We start from the raw sequence: 19,946 nt of genomic DNA, 5'->3' as shown, positions 1-19,946 counted from the left end.
GAACTTTTGGTAATAGTTCAAATATTTTATTCGCAAAGGACATGTGTTATAAAATATTCATAATAGAACATTAAATAGAGTATCTAAATCCTAACCATAATAGTCTGTTAAATATAATCAATATGGTTTTTGCGTTGTTTTCTGGAAGAACTTCACCTTTGAGGAAAACCACCTTATATACTTTCCTCGTTTATAGATTTTCCTGTTGGATGAACCAACTGCTGGATTGGATCCCTTTTCAAGACACCAAGTATGGAACCTTCTGAAAGAACGCAAAACAGACCGCGTGATCCTCTTCAGTACCCAGTTCATGGATGAGGCCGACATCCTGGCGGGTAATCACTGGTTTCTGTTAAGTATCCTGAGGAGGACTTTAAGAGATCTAAAAAATATGGATTGGTCTCTGAACAGTTATATTTTGTAATTCGGTAATCTAGCTGTATCTGGTAAATTGAATGGCTGGTGGTAATTTGAACTGGACGCAAAGCCTCTTGCAACCATTTCAGTGTATCTTGCAGAATTTTGTATAATTTGGTCACATAGAAGCATGATCTGCCAGGAAACTCGCTTATTGCAAAATAAGTGAAGTTGAGTTTCTAAGAGATCCATCCTTTTACTCAGAATTGAGGGAAATCCACTTGAAATATTCAAATGATTTTAATGTTTCATCTGTTAAAATATATAATGGGATAATTTTCTATATTAGAACATATATTCACAAAATTTAACCTCCCTGATGGGATGGATTGCAAAATTCACGTAAACGAGATTAAAATGTGTCTATTTCATTGAGTCCTTATCGAGTCCTGCATTTAAAACCTTAGAAGCTCCTGAATTAAAGTTTGATTATATAGATGATTACCTGTCTTTTCTTGGAAATGGATGGGCCACTTTTTAACAAACTTTCTTCTTTGCTCTTCTTCTTTTTCAGACAGGAAAGTATTTCTCTCCCAAGGGAAGCTAAAGTGCGCGGGCTCTTCTTTGTTTCTAAAGAAGAAATGGGGGATTGGATATCACTTAAGGTAAGGTCACTTAAGAAGGCTGGGAGTAGATCTAGTGTAAGGCTTGATGCTTGAAGCAAAACATTACAACACACAAGAAGAATTTGTATTATTATTATTTTTTGTTTTGTTTTGTTTTTGAGACGGAGTCTCGCTCTGTCGCCCAGGCTGGAGTACAGTGGCGCGATCTCGGCTCACTGCAAGCTCCGCCTCCCAGGTTCACGCCATTCTCCTGCCTCAGCCTCCCGAGTAGCTGGGACTGCATGGGCCCGCCACCACGTCCGGCTAAGTTTTTTTGTGTTTTTGGTAGAGTCGGGGTTTCACCGTGTTGGCCAGGATGGTCTCGATCTCCTGACCTCGTGATCCGCCCGCCTCGGCCTCCCAAAGTGCTGGGATTATAGGCGTGAGCCACCGCGCCCGGCCAAGAATTTGTATTATTATACACAGGTGTTTGTACAAACATGTACACGTATTTGTGTCTACCTAGTTAGTATGTACATGTAAGAGATATTGATCTGCAGATTTTAGATATTGAGAATATAACAACAAAAGTTTAGATAAATATGACTAAAAAATATATATCTGCAACACAGTTTTTATTAATGGAGGTATGTATTAAGGGAATCTTTTCAACTGACACACTTGTATTTTACACCTTCATCATCTCTCATCTTCCCAGGGTGTTAATATATTCTTAAGTCGGCTACTTGCTTCCACTCCTTCTAAATCTTCCCCTTCTTTCTTGTTCTTCTGCTCCCGTCCATCCTCTTCATTTTATTATCTTTATTTTGAATAGCAGCATATTCTAACTGTAATTTACTGAGTGACTCAGATACGATATTTAACATTATTTTACTTAAACCTTCTATCTTTTAACTTTTAATTTTAAAGGGTATATAGTAGGTGTATATATTTATGGGGGTACATGAGATATTTTGATACAGGCATACGGTACATAATAACATCGGATAAATGGGGTATTCATCACCTCAAGCATTAATCATTTCTTTGTGTTACAAACATTCCAGTTATATACTATTTTAGCTGTTTTAATATATGTTGACTATAGTCAACAATATATTGCAATATTAATATAGTCTGTATAGTCATATTAATATATTGTACATGTAATAAAATCTGTGAAGAACGTCACAGTAATATAATTATATTCACATGTAATATAATCTGTGAAGAATGTGCTATCAAATACTAGATCTCATTCTACTAACAGTATTATTGTACCCATTAACCATCCCCCCTTCCCCACCACCCCACTACTCTTCTCAGCCTCTGGTAACCATCCTTCTACTCTCTATCTCCATAAAATCAATTGTTTTAATTTTCAGCTCTCACAAATGAATGAAAACGTATGAAGTTTGTCTTTCTGTGCAGCTTATTTCACTTAATATAATGATCTCCATTCCATCCATGTTGTTGCAAATGACAGGATCCCGTTCTTTTTATGGCTGAATAGTACTCCATTGTGTGTATGTACCACATTTTCTTTACCCAGTCATCTGTTGATGGACATTAGGTTGCTTCCAAATCTCGGCTCTCGTGAATGGTGCATCAATAAACACGAGAGTGCAGGTATTTCCTTGACATATTGATTTCCCTTCTTTGGGGTATATACCTAGTAGTGGGATTGCTGGATCATATGGTAGCTCTATTTTTAGATTTTTGTGGAACTTGCAAACGTTGTCTATAGTGGCTGTACTAATTTACATTCCCACCAACAGAGTACGATGATTCCCTTTTCTCCACATCCTTGTCAGCATTTGTTATTGCCTGTCTTTTGGATGAAAGCCATTCTAACTGGGGTGAGATGATGTCTCATTGTAGTTTTGATTTGCATTTCTCTGGTGATCAATGATATTGAGCCCTTTTTCATATGCCTGTTTGTCATTTGTATGTCTTCTTTTGAGAACTATCTATTCAGATATTTTGCCCATTTTGAATTGGATTATTAGATTTTTTTCCTATTAAGTTGTTTGAGCTCTTTATATAGTCTGATTATTAATCACTTGTTAGATGGATAGTTTGCAAATATTTTCTCCTACTCTATGAGTTGTCTCTTTACTTGATTGTTTGCTTTGTTGTGCAGAAGCTTTTTAATTTGATGTAATTTCATTTGTCCATTTTAGCTTTAGTCACCTCTGCTTGTGGGGTAGAGAAATCTTTACCCAGACCAATACCCTGGGAAGTTTCCCCAATGTTTTCTTGTAGTAGTTTCCTAGGTTGAGGACTTATAATTAAGTCTTCAATCCATTTGGATTTGATATTTGTAAACAGTGACAGATAGGAGTCTAGTTTCATTCTTCTGCATATGGATATCCAGTTTTCTTAGCACTGTTTATTGAAGAGACTTTCCCCAATGTATATTCCTGGTCCTTTGTTGAAAATGAGTTTACTGTAGATGTATGGATTTATTTCTGCATTCTCTATTCTGTTCCATTGGTCTATGTGTCTGGTTTTATGCCAGTACCATGCTGTTTTGGTTATTACAACTCTGTAGTATAATTTGAAGTCAGATGATGTGATTCCTTCAGTTTTGTTCTTTTTGCTAAGAATGGCTTTGTCTACTCTGGGCCTTTTGTGGTTCCATATAAATATTAGTTTGTTTGTTTTTTATTCTGTGAAGAATGTCATTGGTATTTTGATAGCGATTGTGTTGAATAAGTAAATTGCTTTGGGTAGTATGAACATTTTAACAATATTGATTCTTCCAACCCATGAGCATAGAATATCTTTCCTTTTTGTGTCCTCTTCAATTTCTTACATCAATGTTTTATGGTTTTCACTATAGAGATCTTTTACTTCTTTGGTTAAGTTTATCACTAGGTATCTTATTTTATTTGTAGCTATTGTCAATGGGATTACTTTCTTGATTTCTTTTTCAGCTTGCTTGCTGTTAGCATGTAGAAATGCTATTGATTTTTGTATATTGATTTTGTAACCTGCAACTTTACTGACTTTGTTTGTCAGTTCTAATAGCTTTTTGGTGTAGTTTTTAGGATTTTTCAAATATAAGATCATATCATTTGCCCACAAGGATGATTTTATTTCTTCCTTTCCATTTTGGATGCCCTTTTTTTCTGCCTCTTATCTGATTGCCACAGCTAGGACTTCCAGTACTATGTTGAATAACAATGGTGAAAGTGGGCATCATTGTTGTGTTCCAGATCTCAGAAAAAAGGCTTTCCCCCATTGAGTATGATACTATCTGTAGGTTTGCCATATATGGCTTTTATTTTGTTGAGACATGTTCCTTCTACACCTAGATTTTTGAGGGTTTTATCATGAAGAGATGTTGAATTTTATCAATTGCTTTTTCAGCATCAGTTGAAGTGATCATATCTTTTTTGCCCTTTATTCTGTTGGTATAATGTATCACATTGATTTCCATGCATTGAACCATCCTTGAATCTCTGGGATAAATCCAACCATGACCAAGATGAATGATTTTTTAATGTGTTGTTGAATTCGGTTTGCTAGTATTTTGATGAGGATTTTCACATCAATATTCCAGTGATACCTGGCCTCATAGAATGAGTTTCAAAGTATCCTCTCCTCCTCTATTTTTCAGAATAATTTTGAATAGGATTGGTATTAGTTATTCTTTAAGTATTTGGTAGAATTCAGCAGTGAATTCTCTGCTGGAAGACTTTTTATTATGGCTTTAATCTTGTTAGTTGTTATTGGTATGTTCAGGTTTTGGATTTCTTCACTGTTCAATCTTGGTAGATTGTACATGTCTAGGAATTTGTCCATTTCTTCTAGGCTTTCTAATTTATTGACATACAGTTGCTCATAGTAGCCACTAATGATCATTTGAATTTCTGCAGTATCAGTTGTTATTTCTCCTATTTATCTCTGATTTTATTTATTTTTGTCTTGCTCTTTTTTTTTCTTTTTTTTTAGTCTGGCTAAAAGTTTGTCCATTTTGTTTAACTTTTCAAAATTTTCAGCTTTTTGTATTGTTTATTTCATTTCAATTTTATTTATTTCTGCTCTGATGTTTATTATTTCTTTTATTCTACGACTTTCGGTTTTGGTTTGCTCTTGCTTCTCTAGTTTTTAAGAAGTGTCGTTAGGTTGTTTGTTTGAAGTTTTTCTCTTTTTGATGTAAGCACTTATGGCTATAAATTCTCCATTTAGTAATGCTTCCACTGTATTCCATAGGTTTTGGCATGTTGTGTTTCCATTTTCATTTGTTTCAATAAATTTTTCAATTTCCTTCTTAATTTCTTCCTTGACCCACTGGTCATTCTAACACATATTATTTAATTTCCATGTGTTTGTATAGTTTCCAAAGTTCCTCTTGTATTGATTTCTAGTTTTATTCTGTTGTGGTCAGAGAAGCTATTTGGTATAATTTCAATTTGAAAAAAAAATCTAAGTCTTGTTTTGTGGCTAGCATATCGTGTATCCTTGAGAATGATCCATGTGCTGAGGAGAAGACTGTGTATTCCACAGCCATTGCATAAAATGTTCTATAAATATTTATTGGGTCCATTTGATCTATAGTGCACATTAAGTCCAATGTTTTTGATTTTCTGCCTGGATCATCTGTCCAGTGCTGAAAGTAGTGTGTTGAAGTCTCCGGCTATTATTGTATTGGGTCTCTCTCTCTCTCTGTCTTTAGCCTTAATAACATTTGCATTACATATCTGGGTGCTCCAGTGTTGGGTGCATATATATTTACAATTGTTATATCTTCTTGCTGAATTGACCCCTTTATCATTATATAGTGACATTCTTTTTCTCTTTCTATGGTTTTTGTCTTGGAATTCATTTTGTCTAATATAAAGATATCTATTTCTGCTCTTTTCTGTTTTCTATTTGCATGGAATGTTCTCTGTTATTATCCCTTGAATAAACTTTCTATCTTTATCTCTTTCTTTATCTCCTCCTTAAGGCCAATGACTCTTATACTTGTCCTTTGGAGGCTCTTTTTTAGATCTTGTAGGCATGCTTCATTCTTTTTCAATTCTTTTGTGTTTTGTCTCTTCTGAGTATTTTCAAATAGCCTGTCTTCAAGCTCATTGATTCTTCTGCTTGAGAGACTTTGATACATTCTTCAGTATGTCAGTTGATATTTTAGCTCCAGAATTTCTGCTTGATTTTTAAACAGTATTTCAATCTCTTTGTTAAATTTATGTGATAAGATTCTGAGTCCCTTCTCTGTGTTATCTTAAATTTATTTGAACTTCCTCAAAACAACTATTTTGAATTATCTGTCTGAAAAGTCACGTATCTTTGTCACTCTGGTATTGGTCCCTGGTACCTTATTTAGTCATTTGGTGAGGTCATGTTTTTTTGGATAGTCTTGATGCTTGTGGATGTTCATCAGTGTCTGGGCATTGAGGAGTTAGGTATTTATTGTAGTCTTCACAGTCTGGGCTTGTTTGTACCCATCCTTCTTGGGAAGGCTTTCCAAGTATTCAAAGGGAATAGAATGTTATGGTCTAACTCTTTGGTCACTGCAGCTGTATCAGCACTAGGGGGCACCCTCAAATCCAGTAACATGGTGATTCTTGCAGACTCTTCGACGTGCCACTTTGGTGCTCTTGGAGGATACTTTGGATTACCAGGCAGAGATGCTTGTTCCCTTCCCTTAACTTTCTCCAAATGGAGTGTGTGTGTGTGTGTGTGTGTGTGTATTGAGCTGTCTGGAGCTGGCAGAGGGGTGACACAAGCACCCCTGTGGCCACCACCACTAGGATTATGCTGGGTCAGATCTAAAGCCAATACAGCACTGGGTCTTTCCCAAGACCCACAGTGACCACTGCCTGGCTACCGCCAATGTTCACTCTAAGCCCAAGGGCTCTTCAGGCAGCAGGTGGCAAATACAGCCAGGCCTGTGTCCTTCCCTTTATGGTGGCAAGCTTCCCACTGGCCCAGGTGGGTCCAGAAATGCCTTCTGGGAGGAAGGACCTGGAGTCAGAAATCTTTGGAATCTACATGGCACTGTATTCTGCTGCAGCTGAGCTGACACCCAAACCAGAAGACAAAGTCTTCCCAATCTTCCCTCTCCTCAAGGAGAAGGAGTCTCTCCCCCTAGTCACCACTGCCCCAGGCCTGCAGCGAGTACTGCCTGGCTACCACTGATGTTCACTCAAGGCCCAAGGGACTTCAGGCAGCTTGTAGTACATACTGCCAGGCCTGGGTAGCAGCTCCCATCAGGGCAATGGGCTCCCCTCTGGCCTGGGGCAAGTCCAGATCCAGGAGCCAAGGCCTAGAATCCAGGACCCCAGGAGTCCGCTTGGTGCTCTCTACTCCACTGTAGCTAAGCTGGTACCTAAGCTGCAAGACAAAGTCCCCTTTACTCTTCGCTCTCTTTTCCTCAGGCAGAAAGTCTCTCCCCACAGCCATCACAGCTGGGAATGTGCTAGGTCAAATCTGAAGCCAGCAGAGCACTGGGCCTCACCCAAGGCCTGTGGCAAGTACTGCCTGGCTACTGCTGGTGTTTATTCAAGGCCCAAAAGTTCTTTAGTCAGGAGGTGATGAATTCTGCCAGAACTGGGTCTTTTTCTTCAAGGCAGCAGGTGCCCTTCTGGCCTAGGGTATGTCTAAAAATGTCATCTGGGAGCAAGGGCCTGGAATGGGGTCCTCAGAACTCTGCCTGGTGTCCTATTCTGCTGTGGCTGAGCTTGTATGCAAGTTGGAAAACAAAATCCTATTTACTCCTCTCTCCTCTCCTCAACAGAAGGAGGGAGTCTCTCCTGGAACAGCGAGCTGCACTGTCTGGTGTTGGGGAAGGGGGTGAAACAGGCACTCCCCTGGCTGCTCCAGCTGGTGTCTCTCGAGGTCTTTTGCACCCCAAGTCCATTGGCTTTGAGCCCAGAACAGCATCAGGACTTGCCCAGGAATTTCAGTCCCTGTGGTCCTAAGTTTATTTAGATCCCCGGAGCACTTTAGTCCATGGTAGTGGGATGAATGGTTCCCCTCTGGCTAAGGCTGGTCTAAATGCTCCCTCTGTGGGCAGTGGCCGAATTCTGCCCTATGTTGCTTTTCACTGTGACAGGCAACACTGAGTTCCAATGCGAAGTCCCACAATCACTGTCCTCTCCCTCCCCCAAGCATACAACATTCTCTCTCTGTGCCACACAGCTGCTGCCAAGGATGGGAAGTTGTGTCAGCAATTCAAGACTGTCTTTCCTATCCTCTCCAGTGCTTCTTTCCTTATATGATGTTAAAACCACTATCATTGCTCACCTGATTTTTTTGTTCTTATGAAGGTGCTTCCTTGTGTGGACAGTTGTTCAATTTGGTGTTCCTGGGGGATGGGAAGATTTCTGGAGGGTTCTATCTGGCCATCTTGCTCTACCTCCCCTCCTAAATCTTCTATTGTTTAAAATAGAAGTGTTGTTACTTTTATTTTACAGATGAAATTACAGACTCCCTAGATTAAGAAGTGCTGGAATCAGAAATTGAACCTGAATATTTTTAAATTCTAAATCTAGTAGTCAAATCCATATTTTAAACTACTGTTTTTGTTACATGATTGGTCGTTTTTGTAAATTTATACCATCTATACTTAAGAAAGAAAACAAACCTATCATGATAACAATACAAAGAAAATAGGATGACAGTTTCCTTAACTCATCTGCACTTGTTTAAGTCCTAGAAAGTTATTTGAAAAATATCTCATGTAGATATTTTTCCAGTTCTGTGTAATGTCCCAATTTTTTTTTATTTCTTACAGCACTTTGTTTGCATCTCTTCTTGGAAATTAATTAAACTATCTGAAAGTCAGTGTTTCCACCTACAAAGTGAGAGCAGCAATTTCCACTTACAAGTAAAGGTTATAGAAAAATAAATAAGAGACTGCCTGGCACACTGCATGGAAACATAACATGTTTTCAAAATAAAAAGTGCTAGTCAGGATCCCTGCCCAATTTGCGAGTCCATTCATGGACTCCTATTTGTGCAATTGCCTTATTTTCTTCTAATCTAAGGGTCAACAAATTATAGCTCATGAGCCACATCCAGCCTACTTCCTCTTTCTGTAAATACAGTTTGGTTGGAGCCCAGTCATGCCCTTTCTTTTACACACTGCTCTGGCTGTCTCCACGTTACAACAGCAGAGTGGAAGAGTTTCAACAGAGTTCTAACAGCCTACAAAGCCTAGAAAATTTACTATCTAGTACACATTTTACAGAAAAAGTTTTATAACCTCCCCTTTCAAGCTTCCAGTTCCTCAAGGAATGACTTTCTGCATGACTCATTCATTCCCCCCCAGCACTCAGCACAAGTTCCTACAAGTGGCCAAGGAATAATTCTTAAATGGTTTTCATTTCAGGAGTCAGCATCATGGAAAACAGCTACGACATTTTTTGCTTCACTCTTTCAGTGGATTTCACTACTTCTAAAAAAAATAGCATATATTCTTTTAAGTTCATACATGACTTATGTGTCAGTGGAATAATTTTTGACTTATGCATTTGGTCAAATAAAATTGCTACCATTTTTAAGGGCTTGCCAAGTGCAAACATCACTATTATTCCGTTGTTAGAATAACCCTAGAGGCTAGGAATCATTATTCCAGTTTTCTAATAAAGTAACTGTTTAGATAAGTTAAATAACACATTCCAGATGCTAAAACAATATTTCAAAGCCAAGTCACTACTGATATTTTGCCCACTGTATAATTTATAACCTCAATTAATAGAATATTGTGTTTGTTTCTCTATAATGGAGAAATAGCTGTGGTATTTTTCAATGGATAGACTGGTTTTCTCAGTGATACTTTGTTCTTATTCAAAGTTCTGGGCTTAGCATTACAAGAAAAGCAAACCACATTCATTCATTATTAGTTTCTACCTATAATCCAGTTTCCTTCATAGCACTTACTACTATTGATAATTATTTACTCATCTGGTTGTCTACATGTTTTCTTCCTGACTCCCGCACTAGACAATGAACTCCATAAGAGCAGAATAATGCTGTTTTAGTCACCATTGTATCCTCAACACTAAGTATGATGTTTGTCACATACTAAGAACTTAGTAAATTTGCATTGGATGACTACATTGAATAACTGAAACTGTTTGGCATCTATACTTATCACAAGTCTCTTGTTCTTTTGAAGCAATACAACAATTCTATTTAGTCAGCTTAAAACCGAACCTTCATCTGCAACGTTATCCATTTTGCATAGTCCTGACCTTTGCTGTATTGCAACCCTGGTATTTTCCACTCTGTGACCACCCTCTCTTCAGGAGCTTCAATCAATATGAAACTTCTCTGGGCACGACTCCTGAGTAACCTCACCAGTAACTCTCATTAGCTCATTCTTTTCTTTTGTCCATCACATTTATATGATTTGGCTGGGTTTTTGTCCTCTTATTTCTTGGGTTTTTGTCCTCTTATTCTGTGTTTGTCTGACCTATTTCTGGCATTAGATTTTAACTGATTTTCTTTGTCCTATAGAGACTAGTTAATTATTTTCTTGCTATTGGAGACTATGTCAAGTAACATATGTCTTTTTTTTTTTCTGAATTCCAGCTTGCAGTTAAATGAAATATGTGTTGAGGAAAACATAACATCACTTGTTAAACAGCACATCCCTGATGCCAAATTATCAGCCAAAAGCGAAGGAAAACTTATTTATACATTACCCTTAGAAAGAACAAATAAATTTCCAGGTAATGTGCATGAACACTGTGAAATAAAATATGTGAATAATAGTCATCATCATCATAATTATTATCATTACAACTAACATTTATCAATGTCTTACAGTATGCTCAGGTACTGAAACATAATCAAAAGAATAGTACAATAACTGAATTATTTTCTGTATAGTGGGAAATAGAATTACATTCTAATAGTTGCATTGTAATGCCTGGGCATTTTAGAGGGCTTCTTTTAGTCCTTCTTCCCTAGTAGTGTGTAACATAATATTGTAGTATTCATAAATGTACACAAACCCAAATGGTTGAAAACCTCTGGCTTACGCACTACATTAAACAGCCCTGTGATGTGGCTATCTGTCTCAGTGAGACTTTTGCAATAACTTTGGGTTTTTCAGGCTAACGCATAAAAGTTTACTAACTATGTTTGTTGTTCAGGGAACTTGTTCCTTAACAATGGGGCACTATGAGGGCCCACATTAGTGGTTGAAACAATTAACCTTGCTGTATATGTGGTTAACAAAGACATATACATTCATTCAAATACACATTTTATGGTGACAACACAAGCATTCCTTAGAATCATCAGGAAAGTGTTAAGCAAGTTCTGATTAGTACTTTTTAACAGTAATTATCATTTAAAGAAAATTTGTAGACGTTTTAGGTAGAATGAAGAATGACGCATAATACTCATTATTAGCTTAAATCTTACTTCTTTTCTACCTTTCTGTATGAGGTATTCTAGTCAAGACAAAAAGCTTTTAACTTATCCTTTTGCCCAAGCAGGAGCTCCAGATGGAAGCCTCAGGACTTCCGTAATCACCCTAGTATTAGAAGTAGGTTTTTATTTAAGCTTGATTTAACCACTGTAATTCAAATCCAGGCAGGCAGGGGCACTGTTCGTTGCTTCATGAACAATGACAGATGCATAAGTATATTTTGGTGAACGAACTAAAGAATGAATCGATATAAAATTGCTAGAGCGAATAATCACTGTCACAATTCCAGGAAAATTCCCTGATTCAGTTCCACATTCTCTGCCTGTTAGGTCTTGTGAATTTTTTCTTCCATTGTTAGAAACAGAAAATTTTTTAATGGTTTATATTCTATGTCTTCTCTTTAACAAATATTTTCTAAACTACAGAAGATTCTGCACCATCCAATTAATTCTCAAAAAATTAATTCCTTTCCTTTTGTCAGTTAGAGCATAAATGGCTCCCATTTATATCTGTTCTCTAGAAAAGACTTTTCAATTAATTAGGCTTAGAGTTGAAAAACCCAGTCTCACAATTAATTAAATTTTAAAAGGAAGTCAGAAAAAACTAAGATTAAACTTTAATAGAAATGCAAATGAATATAAATTAATGTTTGATAAAGTAATATTTGGGTTGTAACACATGATGTAAAATAGAAAATAATATATAGAATTTGCAGAATAAGATGATCTATTATGAAATGTTAATTTTCAAATGTTTTTGACATATCACAAGTATAGTTTCATAGATTTGTGCTTATTAGTTTGAAAAATGGTCTTCAGTTCACTTGTGATTCTTGTTTTAATTCACTGCTGTATATGTATTCTTTAGAACTTTACAAGGATCTTGATAGCTATCCTGACCTAGGAATTGAGAATTATGGTGTTTCCATGACAACTTTGAATGAAGTATTCCTGAAGCTAGAAGGAAAATCTACAATTAATGAATCGGGTAAATAAAATGCATGAAAATTATTACGTAAAAGCACATATTTCAAGAACACACTGTTCCAAAGATGTGATTACAAAATGTGGGGTTCATGATTAAGGCTCTTCTTAGACAAGCTTGTGTGAATATGAAACGCATCCCTGTCAACATTGCTTTGTAGTTAAAAATAATCCATTTTTCTACATCCAAGGCTCACTGCACTCATATTAGCTCTAGGCTTCTAAGGGCAATTTCAGATAAAACATTTATTCTAAATCATAAATTAATATAAAACATGAACCCACAGATCTAAAACACTTAAGAACCCCAAACAATACTTTAAAATGAAACTATTAAATTTCCTGTAGGCCAGCAATAAAGAAGAGAGTCTTAATTAGACATATTGTACTGTTCCACAGATCTCAGATTCTCTGGTGTCAGGTTTTTCTTTTTTTTTTTCTTTATGTTAGAAATTGGACACTATCTATCCACCTATTTTCAAGGTCACAAATAACTTATTCTCTTGTGTTCAGACTGTTTTGAAGCCGAACATAATAAACTCTCTATTTCTGATACTGCACTTTTTCATTCTAACATTTTCATTTGTTCTTTTTTAGAGTTTCAGTTCTTTACTATTTCTCATCTGCTCCCAATATTGTCCATATTTTCCAGTAGATCTTATAACATATTTATCATAGTTATTTTTAAACTTGTGTATTTTAATTCTAACATGTGGACCGTGTGACTGATGACCATTATCAGCAACTGACTCTGATTTTTTTTTCCTCTTCCCTATGGGTTATATTTCCCCGCTTCTTCATATGTCTTGAAATTTGTATTTTATCATGTTACTTTAACAAAACAGGAACACTGAGGTAAACAATGGCCAGAAAATGGCATGGCTCTTCCTCTGTCAGACTACTGATGTGGATGGCAGAACTGATCTAATTTGTATTTGGCAAGTGCCTGGGCTTTTGCACAGGTTTTATTAGATTCAGTCCACTCCCAGCTTCGAATGTTTTAAAGGTAGAATCAGGTCTTTCCCTTAGACGTGACTTTGAATTATAGCACTGGAAAAATTCTATATATTTCTCTATAGCCCTGCTATCAAAGATCTCCATAACGATTAATCTCACTGATTTTCAGCCTGTCATCACTTTTTGTTTATTTATTTGTTAGTATACATCTCTCCACTCCTCATTCAGTGACTGGACCCTAGTGGACTCATGTATTACACAAAAGGAAAGACCCATGAACCCTGATGGTGTCTTGCTCAAGACACTATGCAGCTTCTTGTGTTTCTCTCTCCGTTTTTCTGAGTATCTGCCCCCAGCTACTGCTGTACTGTTCCTATGCACTTAGGAAAGGCTCCACGAAAAAAAGTTCGTAGATGCTGTAAACTCGTTTTGTGACTTAGGTACCCCATGATTCTAGTCAGTTCTATCAGCCCACATATAATCACAGAATTTTTTAATCTGGGCTGCTTTCTTTTCACCTACCTATGGTGGTTTTCTCCTTTTTCCTTTTTCTGCCATGTCCCTAAAGATGAAAGCTTCCACAGGAATCTTCTCCCCCTAGAAATGTTTCCTTCCTTTATACATGTTAGTTTTTTAGCTTTCTTTGTGCTCTCGCCCATCTGATGGATTAAAAATAACTAATATTTATTCCCTTGGTAAGACAGGTTGACAGTCTCTTGCAACTAACGAGAAGCAGAATATCCCTGAATTATTATTATTATTATTATTATTATTATTATTATTATTATTATGGGTTTTTTTTCTTTTTTTTGAGATGGAGTCTCCCTCTGTCACCCAGGCTGGAGTGCAGTGGCACGATCTCGGCTCACTGCAAGCTCTGCCTCCCGGGTTCACGCCATTCTCCTGCCTCAGCTTCCCGAGTAGCTGGGACTACAGGTGCCCACCACCACGCCCGGCTAATTTTTTTAATGGACTTTTGACCACTATCTTAAGATCCTTATATCTTCATTCACAGTGTGTTTTGTGTCCTGTCACTGTACTTACACATTTACGGGTGTGTGCTTTTTGAGGTTTGATATAAGGCTTATTTTAGCATTATACAATGGACAGCATCCTGGGTATCCAGAGATTATAGAGAACACACAAATGAATGCAGTCTCAGAAACTATTCAAAACTGAATAGTTTTGAAATCTCTGCAGTAACAATTTATAGCTAACTCCCAGTTTGTAGCTTGCCATTTACAGTTTACTCCCTGTTCAGAGCATGTCAATTTGTAGCTTCATTGAACATGTAAGATATTTGTTTCCTTTACTGACTTTCCAAGTCATTTCTAAGCACTGTGATGACCTTGCCTATTTATCTTGACCTCTGTAATGTATTGTCTGTATCCAAATTACCTAAGGTCTCCTTTCTATCCCTTTTGTTCAAGAAATAAATATTTCTTCTATTTCTGTATTTTAAGGCAGTAACCAGCAAAACCACATTATACCTATAGTAACGCGGAAGAGTCTAATCATGAGATCCTTAGCAGAGCCAATCCCTATAGTAAGCTCAATAAAGTACATATGAGTTGCTTATTTTATGTTTTGCAGATATTGCTATTTTGGGAGAAGTACAAGTGGAAAAAGCTGACGACACTGAAAGGCTTGTTGAGATGGAACAAGTCCTCTCTTCACTTAACAAGATGAGAAAGACAATAGGTGGTGTGGCTCTCTGGCGACAGCAAATCTGCGCAATTGCAAGGGTTCGCTTGTTAAAGTTAAAGCATGAAAGAAAAGCTCTTTTAGCACTGTAAGTATCAGAGTTGCCATAGGTTTTCTTTTTAAGTCAATGCATTAAAAAGCAAATCTAAGGCAAGCAAAAAAACACAAAGATATGATGAATTAGGCAGCAGAAAGGGAAAGCATCACAGTGGAAGCACAGGAGGGAGGCAGAATCTTGACATCCAAAGGACAAATATTGCATGAAATTTTATGGGATATCCAATGGCCAAAAAGCAACAGGAGAAATGAACAAAGGACAAATCTACGGTTTAACATCTTGAATTTGGAGTTAGTAAAAGGACAAAATACTCAAGAAATGTGACAGTTAATTGTGTTTAATTTTTATAATTTCTTTATCCCATTACATTATAAACTGCTCAGAGAGTATTAGATCAGGAAATGACATTGCATTCATTTTGGCAATTTTCTTTTGTGTAGGCTATTAATTCTAATGGCTGGATTTTGCCCTCTTCTTGTGGAGTATATCATGGTGAAAATATATCAAAACAGTTACACCTGGGAACTTTCTCCTCATTTGTATTTCCTTGCTCCTGGACAACAACCACATGACCCTCTCACTCAATTACTGATCATCAATAAAACAGGTAAAATGGTGGATACTTGATTTCCAAATACATTTACTGTTCAGAGCAGTACTTAGAAAACATAATCATGAGAAAGAAAATAGCTTTTCACTTATTCAGCATGTGTTAAAAAACAATTTATGAAACTTAAAGATAATAAATACAGGCCCCCAAAGAAGCAGGAATAGGTAAAGTATTTTCTAAAGGAGAAACATCTGGTGGCAACTTGCTAAATGAAAGAGTTTGTACCAAAATAGCATTTTTAACAGGTTCATTAAGATATACTTCACATGCCATACAATTTATCCATTTAAAATGCACAATCCCATGGTTTTTAGTGTATCCACAGAACTGTGAAACCATCAATACAATCCCTTTTAGAATATTTTCATCACCCCATAAAGAAACCCCATACCGAATAGCAATTACTCCCATGTAGTCCCTCCCCCAACTCCTCAGCAATCACAAATTTACATTCTGTTTCTATTGATCTGTCTACTCTGAACATGTAATATCACTGGACTCATACAACATGTGATATTTGGTGACTGACTTCTTTCGCTTAGCATGTTTTCAAAGTTGATCTATGTTGTAGCATTTATCTATGTATCAATACTTCATTTTTATTGTTGAGTAATATTTTATTGATGGTTATACCACAATTTATCATTCATCAGCAGATGGATATATTTTTTCCCAATAATTGGATATCATGAAAAATGCTGCTACGAATGTTCATGTACAAGTTTTTATTTGAACATATGTTTTCATTTCTCTGGGGTGTAATCCTAAAAGTAGAATTGTTGGGTCACGTGGTAACTATGTTTACCCTTTGAAGGACCTGCCAGACTGTTTTTCAAAGTGACTGTACCACTTTATATTCACACCAGAAAATTTGTGGGTTGTTTTTTTTTTTTTTTTTTTTTTGAGATGGCATCTCGCTCTGTCACCAGGCTGGAGACCAGTGGCACAATTTCGGCTCACTGCAACCTCCGCCTCCCAGATTCAAGCGATTCTCCTGCGTCAGCCTACCAAGTAGCTGGGACTACAGGAGCTTGCCACCACACCCAGCTAATTTTTTTGTATTTTTGGTAGAGACAGGGTTTCACCATGTTGGCCAGGATGGTCTTGATCTCTTGACCTCGTGATCCACCCGCCTCAGCCTCCCAAAGTGTTGGGATTACAGGCGTGAGCCACCGCGCCCGGCCTCACATCAGCAATTTTTGAGGATTCCAGTTTCTACATATGCTTGCCAACACTTATTTTTTGTTTTTTCTATTACATGCATCATAGTGTATGTCAAGTAGTATCTTGTGATTTTGATTTGTATTTTGCTAATGGCCAGTAATGTTGAGCATCTTTTCGTGTGATAACTCATCAATTGTACACCTTCTTTGTAGAAATGTCTGTTTTCTTTTGAAAAAATGGATTGTATTTTTAATTGAGTTCTAAGTGTTGTATCTATATTCTAGATAAAATTCTTTTATCAGATACAGTAGGTCCTCATATTCAGATTCTGTATCTAAGAATTTGCCTATTCACTGAAATTTATTGGTAACCCCCAATTACATATCTGTTGCATTTCATGATATTTACAGATATGCTCAGAGAAGTGAACATTTTTAGTCACCTGATGTACACATTTTCAACTCAGATTGAACAAAATGACACTGCTTTCTTGTTTTAGCTCCCATACTGTAAACAAATGCCTTTTTGCAATCTGTTTCATGCCACATTTTTCACATTTTTGCGTTTTTTTTTTTGTGTGGTGATTTTGCTGTTTAAAATGACACAAAGAATAGTGCTGAAGTGTCATTTAGTGTTTCTAAATGCAAGAAGGCTGTGACATGTCTTTTTCTAGTTTTTTTTTTTTTAGGGTTGTCATTATGAACAGATGTTGGATTTGTCAAATGTTTTCTCTGTGTCTACTGAGATGATCATGTGGGTTTTATACCATATTATTTTCAGACATTAAACCAACCTTGCATTTATAGGATAAATCATACTTGGTCATGGTGTATAATCCTTTCCATTTTCTCCCAGATTTGATTTTCTAGGGTTTTGTTGATAATGTTTTCCATCTCTACTCATAAGGGATATTGGTCTGTAGTTTTATTTTATGCTAATGTCTTTAGATATCAGGGTAATACTTGCTGCATATAATAAGTTGGCAAACGTTCCCTGCACTTCTTTTTTTTTTTTTTTTTTTGAGACTTTGTGAAGGATTGACAATTTTTGTTTATTAGGTAGAAATGTACTAGTGTAGCTATCTGGGTGAGGGATTTTCTTCATGGAAAGTTTTGTAATTCGCAATTTGATCTCTTAATTGTTACAGGTCTCCTTACATTTTATATTTCTTCTTGTATTAGTTTAATAGTTTCTGTCTTTCCAGGAATTTTTCCATTATACTATATTATCTAATTTGTTGTTACACAAACATATTCCATTTTAATCCTTTTAATCTGTAAGACTGGTATTCATGCCCTCTTTTTGTTCCTGATCTTAGTAATTTTCATGTTATTTTATTTTTCTTGGTCATCCTAGATAAGGGTTCCTCAATTTTGTTGATGCTTTCAAGGAACCAACTTCTAGCTTAATTGTCTCTATTGTTTTTCTATTGTCTATGTCACTCATTTCCAAACCAATATTCTTGGTTTCATTTCTTTCTGTTTGCCTTGTGTTTAGCTTGTTCCTCTCTTTTCAGTGTCTTAACACAGAAGTTTCACTTACTGATTTGAGATTTTTCTTCTTTTATTTAACATAGGTGTTTACAGCTATAAACTTCCCTCTAAGCTATGCTTTCGCTGCATAGCATAAGTTTCGGTATATCATGTTTTAATTTTCATTTATCTCAAAATATTTTCCAATTTCCCTTGTGATTTCTTTTCTGACTCATTGGTTATTTAGGAGTAGACTATTTAGTTTCCAAAAATTTGTGATTTTCTAAGTTTTTGTTGTTGAATTCTAAATTCATCCCTTGTGGTCAGAGATCATAGTTTATAAAATTTCAACCTTTTTCGATGTGTTGAGGCTTGTTTGATGTCCTTGCCTTTAGAGCATCTTGGAGAATGTTCCTTGTGCACTTGAGAAGAATGTGCATTCTGCTGTTGTGGGTGAAAATTTGTATATTTCACTTTTCAGTGCTATTTTGTATTTGAGTCTCTGTTAAGTGTATATATGTTTATAAATGTTATAACTTCCTGCTGTTTTGACCCTTGTATCATTAGAAAATGTCTCTTATTATTTCTAGTAACATTTTTTGTTTTCATCTATTTTGTCTGTTATTAGAAGAGCCACTCCAGTTTTCCCATGGTCTTATCTTGCATGATGTGTTGTTCCACCTTCTGCTTTCAATCTATTTGTATCAATGAAATTTAATATGTGTCTCCTGTAAATTTAATTTGATATGTGTCTCCTATAAACAGTATATAGTTGGATAGTGTTTTTAAATACAATCTAACAATCTATGCCTTTTGAGTGTATTATTTTATTCACAAATCATATTTTTACTAATAATGTAGGATTTGTATCTGCCAGTTTATTGTTTGTTTTCTGAATGTCTCATGTCTTTTTTTGTTCCTCTATTTCTTCTTTACTGTTTTCTTTGGCATTGAATATCTTCTAGTTTAATGATTTAATTATTTTAATGATTTTTTATTATATTTTTGAATTATGTTCTTGGTGATTGTTTTTGGGCCTAGAATATACATCTTATTTTAATCTACTTAAAGTTTACACAGATTTAAGATTAATGTAACAAAGTCTACAAATATGTACTTACTCTCCTTTCTTCTCTCAGCTTCTTTAAAACATATGAAATCATATTGAGTAATAATTGTACCAATGTATTGCTGGTTTAAAAACATATAGATGTGATATGTGTAATAATAACATCAAAATGGGGAAGAGTGAATACGGCTATATAAGAGGAAAGAGTCTGTAGCTCACTGAAATTTTTATTTACCATTTCTTGTTCTCTTCATTTGTTCCTGTGAATTCATATTATCATCTTATGTGATGTCCTTACTCCAATACAGCTAGGCTTCCACCTGCCTCCTTTGTGCCATTGTTTTCAAATATTTCACATGTCTATGTTTTACAGCCTCAACAATAAAATTATATACATACTGCATTATACATTTGCTTTTAAAATGAGTTAATACAAGAGAAGGAAAAATATGCATTATACTACCAATTATAAGTACATAGTTGTGTTTGCTGATCCTCTTTGGCCTTTTCACTTGGATTCAAATTGCCATCTGGGGTAATTTGCTTTCAGTTTTAAGTATTTCTTATAAGG

At 35.9% G+C, this 19,946-nt stretch overlaps 1 protein-coding gene across 6 annotated transcripts in view; it reads left to right on the top strand.

Annotated features, from left to right (window-relative positions):
- ABCA8 (ATP binding cassette subfamily A member 8) overlaps positions 1 to 19,946 on the top strand; it is an 88,742-nt gene that overhangs the window by 37,833 nt on the left and 30,963 nt on the right. For all 6 annotated transcript variants that reach the window (XM_009433142.5, XM_009433140.5, XM_009433141.5 and 3 more), the window contains 6 exons: positions 197 to 335; positions 932 to 1,022; positions 10,512 to 10,651; positions 12,226 to 12,345; positions 14,892 to 15,090; positions 15,501 to 15,667. In XM_009433142.5, the coding sequence (XP_009431417.4) occupies positions 197 to 335; positions 932 to 1,022; positions 10,512 to 10,651; positions 12,226 to 12,345; positions 14,892 to 15,090; positions 15,501 to 15,667 (856 nt within the window). The remainder of the gene's footprint in view (positions 1 to 196; positions 336 to 931; positions 1,023 to 10,511; positions 10,652 to 12,225; positions 12,346 to 14,891; positions 15,091 to 15,500; positions 15,668 to 19,946) is intronic.

This window comes from Pan troglodytes, chromosome 19 (genome assembly GCF_028858775.2).
Source record: "Pan troglodytes isolate AG18354 chromosome 19, NHGRI_mPanTro3-v2.0_pri, whole genome shotgun sequence".
NCBI classification, from domain to species: Eukaryota; Metazoa; Chordata; class Mammalia; order Primates; family Hominidae; genus Pan; species Pan troglodytes.
The sequence above is the reverse complement of the archived record's forward strand: the minus strand, read 5'-3'. Positions and strand labels throughout refer to the sequence as shown.